At 36.3% G+C, this 15,924-nt stretch overlaps 2 protein-coding genes across 5 annotated transcripts; both read left to right on the top strand.

Moving 5' to 3' along the window:
* The first annotated feature begins 7,524 nt into the window (after nt 1-7,524).
* Nucleotides 7,525-11,408, top strand: LOC108991491 (SHUGOSHIN 2-like). 4 transcript variants are annotated; one of them, XM_035691766.1, is made up of 11 exons: nt 7,525-7,653; nt 8,174-8,343; nt 8,490-8,527; nt 8,631-8,739; nt 8,866-8,889; nt 9,076-9,144; nt 9,536-9,638; nt 9,720-9,777; nt 9,885-10,022; nt 10,135-10,434; nt 11,381-11,408. In XM_035691766.1, the coding sequence occupies exons 1-11, from the start codon at nt 7,545-7,547 to the stop codon at nt 11,391-11,393; spliced, it is 1,131 nt and encodes a 376-aa protein (XP_035547659.1). In that variant the 5' UTR covers nt 7,525-7,544; the 3' UTR covers nt 11,394-11,408. The 4 variants fall into 4 exon arrangements, with proteins under 4 accessions (XP_035547659.1, XP_035547660.1, XP_035547661.1 ...); XM_035691767.1 differs by having other exon boundaries at nt 8,141-8,343; XM_035691768.1 differs by having other exon boundaries at nt 8,114-8,343.
* A 2,814-nt stretch (nt 11,409-14,222) lies between these two features.
* LOC108999684 lies at nt 14,223-15,373 on the top strand. The gene is made up of 2 exons (XM_018976596.2): nt 14,223-14,367; nt 14,500-15,373. Exons 1-2 carry the CDS (start codon nt 14,317-14,319, stop codon nt 15,130-15,132), a joined length of 684 nt encoding a protein of 227 aa, XP_018832141.1. The 5' UTR covers nt 14,223-14,316; the 3' UTR covers nt 15,133-15,373.
* Nucleotides 15,374-15,924: the final 551 nt, after the last annotated feature.

Here is a 15,924-nt window from a genome sequence, read left to right as displayed (position 1 = left end):
ATTAATCAATAAGGAAAAATCGGCCTTCTTCTTCTTAAACTCAATTACATTTGCACGACGTTGAAGTCTCATGAGATCAACGGGTTTTGTGGAAAGCAAGTTCCCAGTCACCTACTTAGGAGTCCCTCTGGTTTCAGGACGTCTTACATCAAGAGACTTGGAACCTCTTATTGAGAAGATTAAGAGAAAAGTTGATGGTTGGAAATTGAATTTACTATCTCAAGGCAGTAGGCTTACGCTCCTTAAACATGTTTTAACATGTATAGCAACACACCTTTTGGCAGTTTTAAATGTGCCATTGATGGTGTTTAAAAAACTCAACTCTTTGCTTTCTACATTTTTTTTGGGAGAATTGAATGGGAAACCGAGGATGAAATGGTGTGCTTGGGATAGAATATGCAAACCTTACAAGGAAGGGGGACTTGGCCTGAGAAATTTTAGTGAAGTTCAGAAGTCCCTCTATATGAAATTTGCATGGGGATTGTTAACAGTTGAAAACCTATGGACCAAGTTCTTCCGAGCTAAATACGTGAAACACGATCACATTTTCCTTGCTGAGACTAGACAAAATGCATCCTGATTCTGGAAGTCAATTATGAAGGCTCTTCCTGATGTGGCAGAGAACGTTATAGTGAAGGTGAAAGATGGCAGCTCTTCTTTTTGGTTTGATCGTTGATTGGCGAGTGGGCCTTTATGTGCCAGTAAGGACGTTATGCATTCTGAGATCAAAATACAAGAGGTTTGGGTTGATGGATCTTGGGATGAGAATTATCTTGTGGAACTGATCGGGTTAGATAAAATAGAGGAGATCATGCACATAATCGTGGCTGGAAAGGTTGGCAATGATATTACCATTTGGAAACCAGCAAGAAAGGGAGAGTTTACATTGACCTCGGCTTGAGAATTAATTCATGTAAAAGGAACTAAACATCTGGGCATGGACTGGATTTGGCATCACCTCTTCCCAAAGAAGATATTTGTGTGTATGTGGAAAGCTCAATTCAACGGGCTGTTGTTGGATTCTCGAGTGCAAACTCTAGGAATCCCGTTGGCATCTCGGTGTAACTGCTGCTCTCAAGGCCATTCAGAAAATATAAATAATGTGTTATTTAATGGGAGTATCGCTGCGGAAGTATGGAAGACGATAACCATTGCTTTGCTTTGGGAATTAGTCATGGTTTTGGTATGTCGTGGTGGGCAACAGTGATGAAATGGTTTAGTGTATCAAAGAAGTCGAGTCACAGGGGGATTCTTCTCGGCATCATCCCGTCTATTATTTCGTGGCGCCTCTAGGTGCGTCGATGCAAGGCTCGAATGGAAATTTCCTTTGAATTAGCGTCGAGTGTTTGGTTGGCAGTTAAAGTATGGATAAGGAAGCTTTCATCTATTATGGTGAAACAATGGCCTATTTCTGCTAGAGATGAGGCTATTCTTCTGGCTCTTGAAGTTCCTTATGTTAATCGTGCCCGACCTATGCCGAAACTAGTTTATAGGTGGAAACCGGCTGAAGGGTGGATTAAACTGAATGAAGATGGGTGTTGCCGTGGCAAACCAAGTAGTTGTGTTGGAGGAGACATCATTCGTGATGAGAGAGGTAATTTCAAAGGAGCTTTCTCTTCTTCTTTTGGACATGGTATGAATAATGTGACTGATTTGAGGGCGTTAATTGCTAGTATATCTTTGTATAAAGAGTTGGGTTTTAATTAGATAATTATTGAGAGCGACTCCAATTTAATTGTCTCTTGGTTGAGTAGTCGCAAGTGCACGGCTTGGTACTTATGAGATTATTGGGATGATCTTTTGATTTTATTAAGAGATGTGCATTTCACCATTAATCATTAGTTTCGTGAAGGGAATAATGCGGCGAATTTCCTAGCTAGACGGGGCGAGGAAGGTTATAATAGCACTTTTGTTGATTTTATTTTTTTGCCACGTAAGTTGAAAGGCATGCTTCGGTGGGATAAGGCTGGCCTGCCTCATGTTAGATTGTAACATTGTAATGTTTGGTTTTTTTGGGTGGTTTATTTGGTTGCGTTGTTACTTTAATTTTCTGGTGTAAAAGGTATTCATCCGCCATAAATGAGACCGTTATTTAATAAAATGTCGGAGGTGCCGCCCTCTTTTATTTTGTAGGATTTATTTGTAGCTAAATCATTTCGTCTATATTATTTGCTGGTGTTGCGTACTTAGGACTACCACATTGAGTACTGAGCGCATCTGTTTGAATTATTCTCAAACTAAATAATTGAATGTTACTTTATATGCATCCACAAACATTGACAATGGATGAAAACAGTTGGGAAAAGAATGCTTGGCCGCCCTAATCATAACTGAAAGAGAGTTTAAACAATCAGTGTGGAAGAATGATAGCTAAGAGACATGAGTAGTAGGCCGAAATGAAAAGAGATCGAGCGTGATATTGAATATTGATGATCATGATATAAATAATAATACAAGAGTTGAATAATAGAGTTTGTGAATTTAATATTTTTAAGTTGTAATATTATTAATTCCCTAATTGAAATAATAAACAAATTAAGAAGCTGGTTGGTTAAAATGGACAAAAGGTCGCCACGATAACTAATTATGCACTCAAAATTGTCGTCACTCCCGTTTCCAATGGATGCACCGACATTAATCAACTTGTCACTTGACTTACGATGACTGATATATATCATACAATGCGTTGGCATCTGCGTTTGGTGCCTGAAGCTTCATTTGCTTTTTTGTAGATTTCTTTCATAACAAGTATACTTCCATGATTGCAAGATCCATGCTCATCGTGCAGCCCATAATAATAATAATAATAATAATAACTCAAAAATGTTTTACTCGTTTGTTTTCGTAATCCATCTCTATCCACCTCAATTCATCTCATCTTATCATTACAATTTTTTTAAATTTTCACACAAAATATAATAAACAATTCAACTTTTTCAAATTTCAAAACAACTTTTCTAAATTTTTATACAAAATATAATAAATAATTTAACTTTTATTCTACTATTCACAAATTATTTTAATTCATCTCTGAATTCAAATTACTCATTCGAGAAAAATCCAATATATGATGAACATGATGACGGCGATAAGATTCTTGTACACTTTTCCAAAAAATCGGCCGTGAGAGAAGAAAGAAATATCTACATGAATAAAACGATTCTTTTATTTTTTATATTGAAACAATAATAATAATAATAGTAATAATAATAATAATAAGAGAAATAATATTTGGAGTTATACAAGAATCGTATAATTATTTTTAAAAAAATAAATAAATATAAGATCCACATGAAAAATAATAATTTTGTAATTATAGATTCCATTATTTTTCAAAACGACTGTATAATATTTATACACTCTACAATTGTATGTAATATTATTGATCTTAAAGATCAGGTAAAAAAGTTTGATACTGATTACCAAAAGAACTATATGATCATCGTAAAGGGGGCACTGATTTTAATGGGGGATCGATTCAAACTCCTAAATTCGATTGTTTTTCAAAGTGTAATTGCTTTCCGTGATTAATGGATTGGATATAAATCATGTTTTGGAAGCATAGCACAGAAATTAAAGCATATGTTTTTCGAACAATTACTGCCTACTGTTCAAAAACCAACCAATTAAAGGAGATTTTTCTTGTCTGCTTCTCCCTTAGTGGCTTCAAACGTGTAATCTAAGGGTCTTTCGTCCCTTCATATCTCATCTGTAATGTTTTCTTTCCTCTACTGTACTGTTAATAAAGTGAAAAGGCAAAAAAAAAAAAAAAAGTGAAAAAGCAGCCGGTGAATTAAATAGAAAAATTAAAAAAAATAATCAAGTACTCCAGCTTATATATTTTAGCTTTTTAATTAGCTGATCATGATGAACGAGTGAGTCTGATCTTCTCTCACTTTTGTTACGAAGTGCATGCTGTTGTGGTGGTTTGGAAATATTGGATTCAAAATACCATAATAATTTGTCTATAGTCGATCTATCATCTCTAGTCGTTGCAACCTGGCCTACACCTTTGATCACATGCACTACACGACTTTGAGTGTTGATGGCTTTGTTTTCACCGTCGACGTTGCAATAAGATACTTTGACGAACTCCTCGTGAACCTAATTGATTCAGCAATTAATGACTTCACATTCAAGATGTCATCAAAGAAACTTGTCATCTACTTAGTCCCAGTGGTCAAGGTAGCGGCCGCCTAGCTAGAATACGTAGTACTTGATCCATATACATTCAGATTGAAAATTTTCTTCTTTTTTGGTGGGTTTTGTGTCAATATCCGATCGAGAAGATATAGAATTAATTAAAAAGTTAACCATGCTGTTTCCTTAAATCATGTAACTGATCGTGAATTTGGAATCCCTGGATATTCCAATTATTAGTGCTGCTTTTCTAAGTTATTCTGTTAATTATCAATCCAGTACTTTTTCTTTCATAACAAACTAACCCCATTTTAGAGATCCGGCCGATAAGGATGCCGGCCCTATATAAGAATGGGTGGCCGGATCGGTGCCAACAACCGGCCTATATAGCTAGACACCTTTGGCATGCAATGTAATTTGGTTAAATTTACGTACTCAGATACGATTCCTTCATATATATATATAGTTCGATATTTGTTCGAATTGGAGCTAGCTAGGGAGAATTAATTCGAAGAGAAAGTGGACTGATCCAGGGCCGGCAAGCCCCAGAATATTTCCCAGGTTTTAATTACATGGAAAGTGATCTTTATAACGTGTTTCCTGATCTGATATATGCATGCTCGGTAGATCAGACCGAAAGCTAGCTAGCAAAGATCTATGACACTTTTTCCGATCAACATTAATTTCATGCTTTGCTCATGTACGTAATAGTATCCGATAAGGTGAATAATTCGAATGCTTTATCAACTTGCAAGACTATGACATTGATACCGACCTATTCTTATACTTTTCTAGTTCTTCGTATGGAAAAACTTCGAGCTCATTGACCATTAAGGCCGAAAAACAAATTATATTTAAAAAAAAAAAACGGCAGTTTTGTTTTGATAAGGAAATTATATGGGGTGGGGAAGCTTGCGGTGCTTAATCTACGTGGATTTTGTCTTGGTTGGAGGAAAAAGCTGATCCGATTCATTGCCTCGATGAGGAGAAAGTTCTAGAGCATGAAAACGGGCGGCTAAAGTATGCATCATGCATGCATGGGTCGACGAAAGTACCAAACTTGTTGAACTTATAAGAGATCGAGAGAAGAGATCAATTTGGCGTATGTATTTAATTCTATGATTCCCAGTCTTGCATGAGTCATAAAGTCGGATATATGAAAAGGGGACGACAGACTGCTTTTTGAGCAAAATACAATTAGGGAAATGCAAATTGAGGCTTGGCGGAGGAAAAGAAGTTTTGATGATCAATATTGCAGATAATAGCAACATGATTTTAACCCAAAGCAACGCACAATTTAGATAGAAAGATACGAAAGCGTATCGAGGAAAAAGAGGCCGGGGAAAAGCCTTAGCTTTCCTAGTAGATTGATGCTAAACCAGCAATGAAGGAAAGGGTGGGGTTTGCTTGAGATGACTAGGACGACCCATGCACGCGCGACAACGAGTTGATTATATATATATATTGACAATCCATGCAGATTTGATTCAATAGAAGTCAGGATCGATGATGTTATAATCACCAATTAATGTGCGTGGGTCTCACACATCTAATTAATTGGTTAATAGGCGAAGTACCTCATCCTTTGGTCATATCCGTACGTCTCAAAAATATTCAGAAAGAGGAAAAGGGATAAAAGAAACACCCTTTGCTTAATTGATTGGTATTAATCGGAAGTAAGTTTGTTTTGCATGTGAGCAATGTTATTGTAATATCTTTTATTGGATGATTTACTTATAGGATGGTAGTGAATGAATTCTTATATTCCTTGGGAGGGATCGGAAGTTTAAGCCCTTCCGTATATCATAATTTCAAAGAGCTCGAATTATAACTATTGACTAGTCCTTTTAAATTATAAGTTTATATTTGTCTTTGACATTTTTTAGATCATTACAAATAGTATTAGAGATACACATAACTAAAAGTATTAAATCATTTGAGTCATGGCACCTATAATGGACTTGACCTAATTAAGAGGATGTTGGAGATTGGCCCCGTTTGGATTGAGAAGTGATTTCAATTTATCTTATCTCATCATTATAACTTTTCAAAATTTCCACATAAAATATAATAAGCAATTCAATTTTTTCAAATCTCAAAACAATAATAATATTAAAAAATAATATTATAATATTATTTTATTCAACTTTTAACTTAACTCATCTTATCTCAACTTTCAATCCAAATTGTTATATCCCAAATTGTTTGGAAGAGATAAGTTTAAGCCTTTTATAACGAGTTCAAAGTGCTCCAATTGCAATAATCGTTAGTCCCTTAAGATTATAGGCCCAAATGTACTTCGAACTTTCTCTAGGTTGTTAAAAATGGCATTACTTTGATCATAAATAAATTTCTCAAACAATATGTTTTAATTAAACACATTATCCATGACCACGCAATCATAGGAAATTATCAATATACCACAAAAACACCATGCCACAAAGGGCATCAATATACTACAAAAATATCATAAAGCGAAAACATCGTCATAATGAGGTGTCAAACATGAACTTCTCCTTCCCAATTGGAGGCCCTTGTAGTCATTATAGAAGACTTTGAATTTATTACTTCTAAGTAATTAAGGTAGGATCTCATTCACCACGTTTCTACACACAAGTAATTTAGGATATTATAATTGTTTTTCATCCTTAATTTTATAATTTTCAATCACATCTATTGATGTATTACATTTTAAATAGTTTTGTAAGTTAAATACTTCAATAAAAAGTAAAAATATGATCTATTAACTAAGAAAATTCATGATAAAGATAAAGGAAAATGCCAAGTAGTCTTTTAATTTTGTCCCCTCAGTTTTATCGCTTGTGTGTTTTAAATTTTTTTATGTTTTATTTTTTTTTTAAATTAAGAAAGTAACTATTAGTAAATGCGTATATTTAAAAAATAAATAAATATATTAAAAATGTTTGAAAAGAATTTAGAAAAGCACTATAGACACTGCCCCTAGCACTGTCCAAAGATAAAATATGATCTATATACCTTAGAAGATGCCCGAAGAGAGTTGGGGAGAGTGATGATTTCTCTCCCAGTGTTCATGGGCCACTCAGCCCAATAACTTCTCCTAATGGGCAGCTAGTCCATGTTCGGTGACCTCTATAATCTTTGCACGCGTTCTTCTTCTGTTTTTCCTATTCCTAAAACATTCCTCCATTCTGATTTGCCCTTTCACGAATTTATGTGACAGGCTGTAATTCTATCACGGTTGTCCACTCGGGTCCATGCCGACGTTAGTTTGAACTTTGAAAACAGGTTCGGACTCACCGAACCTCGCTTCGGGAAGCCGTTGGGTTCTCCAAACCATCCATCTCATTGACGGTTTTACCCTTCCTTTTGGTTCTTCTCTTTCCCTCCACAGATTCAATTCCTATTTCCTAGGCGAACAGGCTATGCTACTAGTTTCGGGAGAGAGAGAGAGAGAGAGAATTAGGGTTTTAAGCTTGCACACCACAATGGACGGTGACATCATACTTGATTTAGAAAATTGTGTTGCTGGTGGTAAGCAAAACGCTCTTGACCTAATTTTTCCTTTACTTCTTGATCTTTATAAACACTAAAATGGCCGTACTATTAGTTGAACTTCATGATTTGAATCTTATTTTTGTGTTTGATGTTCATTTCTTGATTACCTATTAGGTCTCTAGGGTTAGAGTCTATTTTATCATGATTGCGAAATGTGGTGCCGGGTGGGTTTTTTGGATTAGGGTTTGCTTGATCTTATGAAGGGCTTTGCCTGCGCATGATGTTGTTACGGATAGGCTTCGGTAGAATTACAGTTTGGCTGGGAATTGAGTTAAGAACCCTTTTTTTTTTATGAGCAAGATGAAGATTTTATTAATGATGAAAGAGGATGTTACCTCAGTACACAGGAAGGGCGACTTATTGACCATTCACGAGATTCAATATAGTTTTATGGTTCTTTTTCTTCAGTTTTCTAATTTTCTTGGCACCCAATTAGGGGTTCATGTTTTTTAGTTGTGATTAGATTGTTCAATTAGTGATAAAAAGTGAGTGGCAGATGGTAACGCAAAAGGAATGGTAAAGGGACCCAAAATTGGAAGTGCTCCAAGGAAAAGGCTTGCTGACATAACCAACTTGCAGCAGCAGCAGCTAAAAGCAGTAAACCAAGATGTGAAGCAGCTGCCCATTTGTCTTACAACTAAAGAGTATATTGAAAAGCTACGGAAGGTATGTTTATATTGATTCAATATTTTGTCGAATATATGTTTATATTGATTCCATATTTTGTCTACTATATGTCACTGGATATTCATGATCTTTAAATATGTGTTCTCAGTTTAATTTACTGAGGTAATCCTGAATATGATTTTCAGGAAAACATGACACTTATGAAGCTTCTTGTAGAAAGAAAGTATCCTTCATGAACAATCTGGCTTACCGATTTATTCATTTTCTCACATTAGTTTTTGCAATATGGTTGTGGCCTTTCTCCTTTCCTTGACTTTGGTTGGCAGTAAAATTATTGAACTGAGCGTAATTGAGTTACAGAAACTGAGAATCAATTTTCTGAAAGTGCAGCAACAGAATTTGCAACTTGCCCAAGCAAACAGCCAGATGTTGGCGGTACCTTCACATCTATTAATTCTCAGTTGTTCAATTTTCTTAAAACTTTCAGTTAACTATTTTTGGGACTTCTGAATCAGAGTGTTGATGCCTTGATGAAACTGACATATCATTTTCATCCTGCAGGAGCTTAATTCAGGTAAAGACAGGGTAAGTTAAATTCTGTTGCAAGAAAGTGGTACAACTTGATTTCGTTCTCTTATTAGGTGTTTCTCATGTAGGTACTTGGGCAATACCTATCTTTTCATCAATAAAAGAGAGTGTTACAGTGTTACTACTTGATGCGTTGATCCCTTTTTTAGTAATCCATAATAACTGTGTTTTGTTCCTTTTCAGCTAAAAGCACTTCAGCATGAGCTTGGATGCAAAAATGGCTTGCTCAAAGCACGAAAACTAGACTTGGAGGTTAGTTTAACTAGTATCCCATTTAATCAATTCCATGTTCCGGATTGGAATCGTGACATGTACTGCTTGATCATTTCTACTAACCTAAAGCCCCAATTAGTATTCTCATTATATTATGGTTAAATTTCCTACTTATCAAAAAAAAAAAAGGGTAAATTTCCTTTGGAATAAATTACCCAATTTCTATTACTATTACTGATACTTTGTGTGAGGTTATTAGAATAGAATGTTGTTGACCTAGAATTTTTTACTTGTATTATAAAGAACTTGGTTTTTTTTTTCCCCAATATCAAAGTGAAAAGACTAACACATCAAAATACAGAAAATGAGGTATGTGGTTCTTCAATCTTTTGCTGTCTCCTGAATTACTTTTTTCGTTCACTGCTTTAAGGTAGGTACAACTAAGCATGATGAAGCAGGGGAACTGTCTCAAGCTGATAGGAGGGACGCTAAACCATGCCACACCAACAGAAGACGGCAATCCAAACGTCAATGTAATCATCATAGTAGACATTCATTTGAGAATTTGAATCTGTTTATGGTACCAACTTTTTTCTTTTATGTTTTGGATGCAGCTTTGGCTCCTACCACTGTTAACCAAGTCCATGCCACAGAGACGGTTGAAATTAAGAGGTTTGTCTATGCCTGTTTAATTGCTTCGTGTTAAATTGTAGTCAGTGTTCCTGTTGACAATGATCCAAAGAATGAAATGCTCCTTACGTGCATTGATGTTCCATCAGCCGTAATTTGAGAAGGCGATCTACAAGGCTTAAACCTGAAGAGCCAGAGCCAACGGAAGACATGTTTGAGATAGTTGACGCTTCTGGTCCTACCTCTCTTAAACCAGTCCATCCTAAAGAGAATATTGGAAATAAGAGGTTTGTCCGTGCATGTTTCATAGCTCTCTGTAGGTTAATGTTTCCAATGGATTTTTAAAAATTATCCAGAGAATTAAAGGATCCTTAGATGTACTTAATCATTTTCTATCAGGCGTTGTCTGAGAAGGCAATCTGCAAGGTTTAAATCTGAAGAGCCAGAACAAGCTGAAGATTTGTTTGAGATAGAGGATGCTAAATTTCCTGTCTCTCCTGTAGTTGATGATCTGGTGCATGACATTGGTCGAACATCATCAGGATTGTCAGCCAAAAAAGAAGATGAAGGAAATACCTCCCTTAGATTTGAAGCACAACAAATGCGAAGATCATCTGTTGGAAGGCCATTGCGCCGAGCAGCTGAGAAGATTCAGTCCTACAAGGAAACTCCTATCAATGTGAAGATGCGACGGCAGGAGTGAGTCCATTCTATCCAATCCCCAATTTTGGTTGTGTGCCTGGTGCCATTTTTTTTGCATAGTGTTGTTCTTGGTTCTTGCACGGTTTGCACCTTCTGTTTAAACAACTTATATCTTTCTGGATACATGCTCCTAACTCCGCTATATTTTTTTTCCTTTTATTATCGTTTGCAGATGATACTAAGGATGCAACAAAAAAATTAACTCAATTTAGTTCATTGAGTTGCACTTGAATAGACTAAACTCTCTCAAATCTGTGTGTGTGTGTGTGTGTTAGGGGTTTCTCTTTGAACCTAGGTAATAAGTTGTTAAGAGTAGAACTTAGTAGTATATACATTAAAGGAGGATTTGTTCCAAATCTAAGGTATGTCGCATCTTTTATAAGATATATTTATTGCTAACCAAATCTCTAATGTTGACCTAACCACTAAAGAGACATTATCACAATGATTAATTGATCACTAGCATGATTGACCGGAAAAAAGAAAAATTAAAAGATTTAAAAATAATATTTTTTGGATAAGTAATCGAAGTTCTTACAAAAAAAATAAAAAAATATTTAAAAAAAAATAAAACAAAGATCAGAAAAAACCTAAGGAAATAATATCAGACGATTATAAAAATGTTTGTTTACATTGGATGCATGGGATGCAGGCCTTTACCTGACACGCATGGTATATGTATAGGATAAAAGATAACATATATTGTGGGGTTCGCTTGTCGGAAAATTCGGTGTATTTGCATTAGGCCTAGGCATGTTAAAAATAAGACTTTTTTTTATCAGAATTAATTTTTGTCGGATAATTCCCCTAAAGTCTTGCAATTTCAAAGGTTTTCTCACTGTTGAGTTGACAATAAGTACAAGGTTTGCGAAATCATATTTTGGGCATTGAAAAAGATAGATTTTCTCACATTTGCATTCCTTTTCCTTTTTGTATTTCTCAGCAAAAAGTGTTAAGGAGAGGGTAATATGTTCGTATCTACCACCTATGAACCTACTACCTGGTTGTCTGTTGGGTGTTTTACGTACTCACCGTTGATTTTTCATCGGCTGTCTCTTCCAAAGACTTGCAATTTCCACTGAATCGGGAATTATATACAAATTCTAGAATATCATGTTATAATTTTGACATATTGAACATTAATGGAAAAAAAAATATTTAACAAAAATGACAGAGGAGAGAGATCATCCAAGATCGATATCTTCTAGATAGATATCATCGAATTAAGAGATGTACGTGATCATATATATATAGCATTAATTCCACATGATCTGTGGATGAGTCTCGCAATGACAAGGAGTTACGATCATTCTTTCAAAATGAACTTTAATCGTAATTCGACTACTCCAACCCCACAAAAGATAAATTAGAGGATTTATGTTTATAAAGACTCAAATCCATCGAAACCAAATCGGTACAAGTATAGTTATAGTTGCCTTCAATTTTCAAACTGGCTCGTTCTAATCATTGACAATATATGATAATCCATTACTAAAGTCAATAACGCCTTTGTCCCTTCACATGCAGTAGTAAATCTTGTTCGTTTTTCTTGCTTACTATCCAATCAACATTCTTCCCTCCTAGCTCTTTGACGTGTGGGTCCAGCATCTTTAATTCACCCCTCGCACGTGTAAAAGTGAAAGAAACTAAAGCTGAAAAGATTGAATCCAATATCGTGTCATACTCCTACAACTCGAAACCGCGTTAGCGCACGAAAAAAGCAAAGCAGTAAAAGTTGAAACTGATGCGCTAGTAAAGTTGTTAAATTTTTGAGGTATTTATTTATATGCTTCTTTGTATGAAATACTAAAATTTATACAATGATTTGATTCGAAGGATCGAATTAATGATGGCATGCTGCATGAATCGTGATGGCTATATATGCATGCGGGTCTGCATGCATGCATGCAGTGATTATTATTTGGACAATAACATGCATGGTGATTGCATCGCACAAGCTGCATAGATCCAGGAGGAGGCCGTCCGGGTTTTTTTCAACCGAAACTCGAAGCCTAATAATTAAACATGTTGGTGTGGAATATTGCACCATAATACATGTTGATCATGGACGTTGGAAAGAGGAAATTAATGGAGGACCCACACGCGGCAAGGCATGGCTTGTCCGAGTTTCCCAAAACAGTGAGTTTTGAACGGGTCAAGTTGGACAGCCGTTATTCTTTTTCTTTTTTTCACCTCACGTAAAGGATAACATGACCTGTTGTCCTAAAGGGCTCCATAAGGACCCTACCCAGCATCTGCTTTGCCATATTTTTTTTTATGGAAGATTTTCGGTTCCGCTCCCTTTTCTGACTGAATATATAATGTGAAAGAGGAAGAGACAAATTAAGGTTCATGCAGCAGTCTCGAAGGATCGGGGGCAGTGATGTTTTATTTACAGTCTTTGGCTCACTTTATGTTTCACTCCAAACATAGTCTGAATCTGGTTTAGTAGTAAATATATATGAAACAAATTTCGATTGTACCATGTTTTTCACAGTTTGTCTCGATAAAATGATATCTGTAGACAGTAGACTCCTGGTCGTTTCCCAGCTTGCTATCCGGTTTCTCTTCTTAAACAATATGCAAAACGACAGTTGTGAGCAGGGATATTGTTTCCGATTGTACCATGTTTTTTCTCAATTTGTCCCAATACATGTGATAGCTTAGACAGTAAACTCCAGGTCGTTTCTGGTCGTTTCCCTTGCTACCCGGGCTCTCTTCTTAAATAATGCAAAACAGCAGTCACTTCTGATTTTTTGTTTACATAAACGAGTCAACATAAGAGATGAATCGATGCTAAGACTCTAGTTTTCATTGATTTCCTTTCACTTAGTATTTTAGCAAAAGGAATGGCAGACTTCAACATCAGCAATGTGTTTATCGTGTGAAAATTTGTCCCATCAACTTAACTACATGAAAGAGTATTGGTACTTTTATTTTTTTATGAAAATAACGAGTCCTATAATAAACACCCGATTTATAAATAGCATATATAATCCAAGAAAGAATACTCATTTTGAGATGCACTTAGGAGTTACGCTCGTGGGTTACATCCATTCATCTCCTTTACCTCTTTATCACAGAGAGAGAGAGAGAGAGAGAGTATGTTGCATATATGACAAATGCATGCTGTAGTACAACGATCTTGTCCATTGTATGAGTCAAAAGAAGAACCTCTGCATACGAGCTCCAAGGAAAAAAGGGTGTTTGGATCAGATCATAGCTTTAATCATTCATCAAATTGCACTCTCTTTTAGTCTGATAGTGGAGAGATATTTCCAACACTATACTAATAATACTAGGATTGGTTTAATTTGCTGTGTTCTTTCCTTTTTTCTTTCTTAAAAAAAAAAAAAAACAAAGAGAATTATAGTAAACATATATAGCTTAAAATAGTACTGATGTGTGTTAAAACAAGCAACGTGTATTGTAAACTTGAATGATTTCCGTCAGTTTTTGATATGCTAATTAAGGGGACACACATCAAACATTAACGTTTTCGAATTTACTTTTTAGCATTCGCACGTGCCCGCCGCAGGTAGTTACACAAAAAGTGGTAATATGAAAAGGAAGTGGCTCTCACTTTTTACTGCAGATTTATTTCCACATTCCTTCCCTCCTTGTTTCAAGTCGTGCGCACAGCATCCAAATGCATAAAGATAAACGCACTCCGCAATTTGGCCTGTGCTTATACTTTTTGGCCTTTTGTATTTTTGTCCAAACTCATGTCCCGTGAAAAGAAAAGAATTAAAATTGTGAGAATAAAAGGAAAGTAAACAGCAACGAAGTGCTTCAATTCTATAAAAAGTTCCTAGAAACCACACCTAAATAACCCCCCATCCCTTCCACCTCTACTTTGGGCTCAGACAACTGCAAGAAATGGAGGTTCAATGCAGTCTTCTTGGCTGGGAATTGTGCCACCACGAAGAGGTGAGACATTCTGTAAGCATGTTTAAGTCCTGTGCTTGCTGTCTTTTGTTTGGCTAGGCATTTTTCTGTTTCTTGTGATTGCAGTTTGTTTTTTAGGGGTTGTAATAGTTGTTACGACTATGAAATTGGCAGGGAGTGGAAGAGTTGAGACGTTCTCTCTTGTACACAACCTTCGAGTTAGAGACAACTCTTGTAGCAGCTAAGGAGGAGATCTCCAGAAGAGAACATGAGCTGATTAATATCAAAGATCTGTTGAGCAGGACCATCAAAGAGAGGGATGAAGCACAGGCAAGATGCCAGAAGCTAACTTTGGAGAAACTCATGCTTCAACAACAACTACAGCAGCAGCAGCAGCAGCAGCAGCAAATACTAGAGCAGCAAGTAGCTGCTTCAAACAATGAAGATGAATCAAAAGGCACCGACTCTAGCAAGCATTCTGCCTCTTCCGACTCCCACGGCAACATGATTTCCTCTCCGGACTCGGACCCAAGTTTACAAGCACTGCCAGAAGCCGCCATGCAGTTAATAGCCGAGAAGCCGCTGCCAGAAAAAGGGAAGCTCCTGCAGGCAGTGATGGAAGCTGGACCACTCTTGCATACCCTCCTCCTGGCCGGACCGCTCCCTCGGTGGCAGCACCCACCTCCCCAAATCAACTCCATTGAGATTCCACCAGTAGCAATTTCTTCCCCTTCACAACGTCTTGTACACCAAGACTCTGGAATTAGTTTCAATGGATGCTTTAATAACAAGTCTAATGCTCTGTGATGGCTCTGTTTCTTCCCCCAAGGGCCAAGTATTGAGAGGTTGCTCTCCGTTGACCAACACCTAGCTAGCGTTTTCTCCTAATTTTCTAGTATGCCCATCTTTTTCATACTATTAAAAGATGAAAAGGTCATTAGCATGAAATGGATGGCGAATATTATGCATTTACTTTCCGAAATCTGTACACAGCTTTATCTTAGAAATGAGAATCCTCTAACTTCTCAAGCATCCCGGGTAGAGAACTAACCCGTCTTCTGACGACTCTGAATCATACTAATAGTTTATAATATGAAATGGATTTGTGTTTGACAAAAAGACTGGAAATTCATTACCTCTGGGAATATCTAAACACTCATATCTTCGTGTCTGTAAAATGGAGCCAAATCTCAGAAGATGGATTAATTTAATAAAAGCAATATTGTTGGGCTCATGTGATTCTATCTTGCTTTTGCTTTTGTTTTTTATATCATAATAAAGTAGAATAATGATGGCAAGTATGACCAAGACAATCAATCATAAATCTTCCCATGGATTTTTTCCTTTTCCATGAAGCACACCTACCACTCACGGCTAGTGTCTGCCACTAAAAGTACATCCAATTAGATTTCAATAGCATAACTAATGAGTTGAGCCAGATCCAATAAAAATAAAAACATCAGGCTTTGATCCACATCAGAACTTTATGCATATATGCTCGCCAATAAAAGCAGCAATTGATCAAGTTTCAATTGTATAACCGGCTTTGAAATTATGCCCAATGTTCACATGGAGATCAGCTTTGGTTATTGATTGATA

The sequence above is a fragment of the Juglans regia genome, chromosome 7, assembly GCF_001411555.2.
Source record: "Juglans regia cultivar Chandler chromosome 7, Walnut 2.0, whole genome shotgun sequence".
Lineage (NCBI taxonomy): Eukaryota > Viridiplantae > Streptophyta > Magnoliopsida > Fagales > Juglandaceae > Juglans > Juglans regia.
The sequence above is the reverse complement of the archived record's forward strand: the minus strand, read 5'-3'. Positions and strand labels throughout refer to the sequence as shown.

Excerpts from the sequence above, each read along its gene's own strand:
- LOC108991491 (XM_035691766.1), top strand. The coding sequence starts at position 7,545 with ATGCTACTAGTTTCGGGAGAGAGAGAGAGAGAGAGAATTAGGGTTTTA. Across the intron at positions 8,528-8,630 it reads AAGCTTCTTGTAGAAAGAAA|TAAAATTATTGAACTGAGCG; the intron begins GTATCCTTCATG and ends TTTGGTTGGCAG. Across the intron at positions 8,740-8,865 it reads CAAACAGCCAGATGTTGGCG|GAGCTTAATTCAGGTAAAGA; the intron begins GTACCTTCACAT and ends TTCATCCTGCAG.
- LOC108999684 (XM_018976596.2), top strand. The coding sequence starts at position 14,317 with ATGGAGGTTCAATGCAGTCTTCTTGGCTGGGAATTGTGCCACCACGAA. Across the intron at positions 14,368-14,499 it reads AATTGTGCCACCACGAAGAG|GGAGTGGAAGAGTTGAGACG; the intron begins GTGAGACATTCT and ends TGAAATTGGCAG.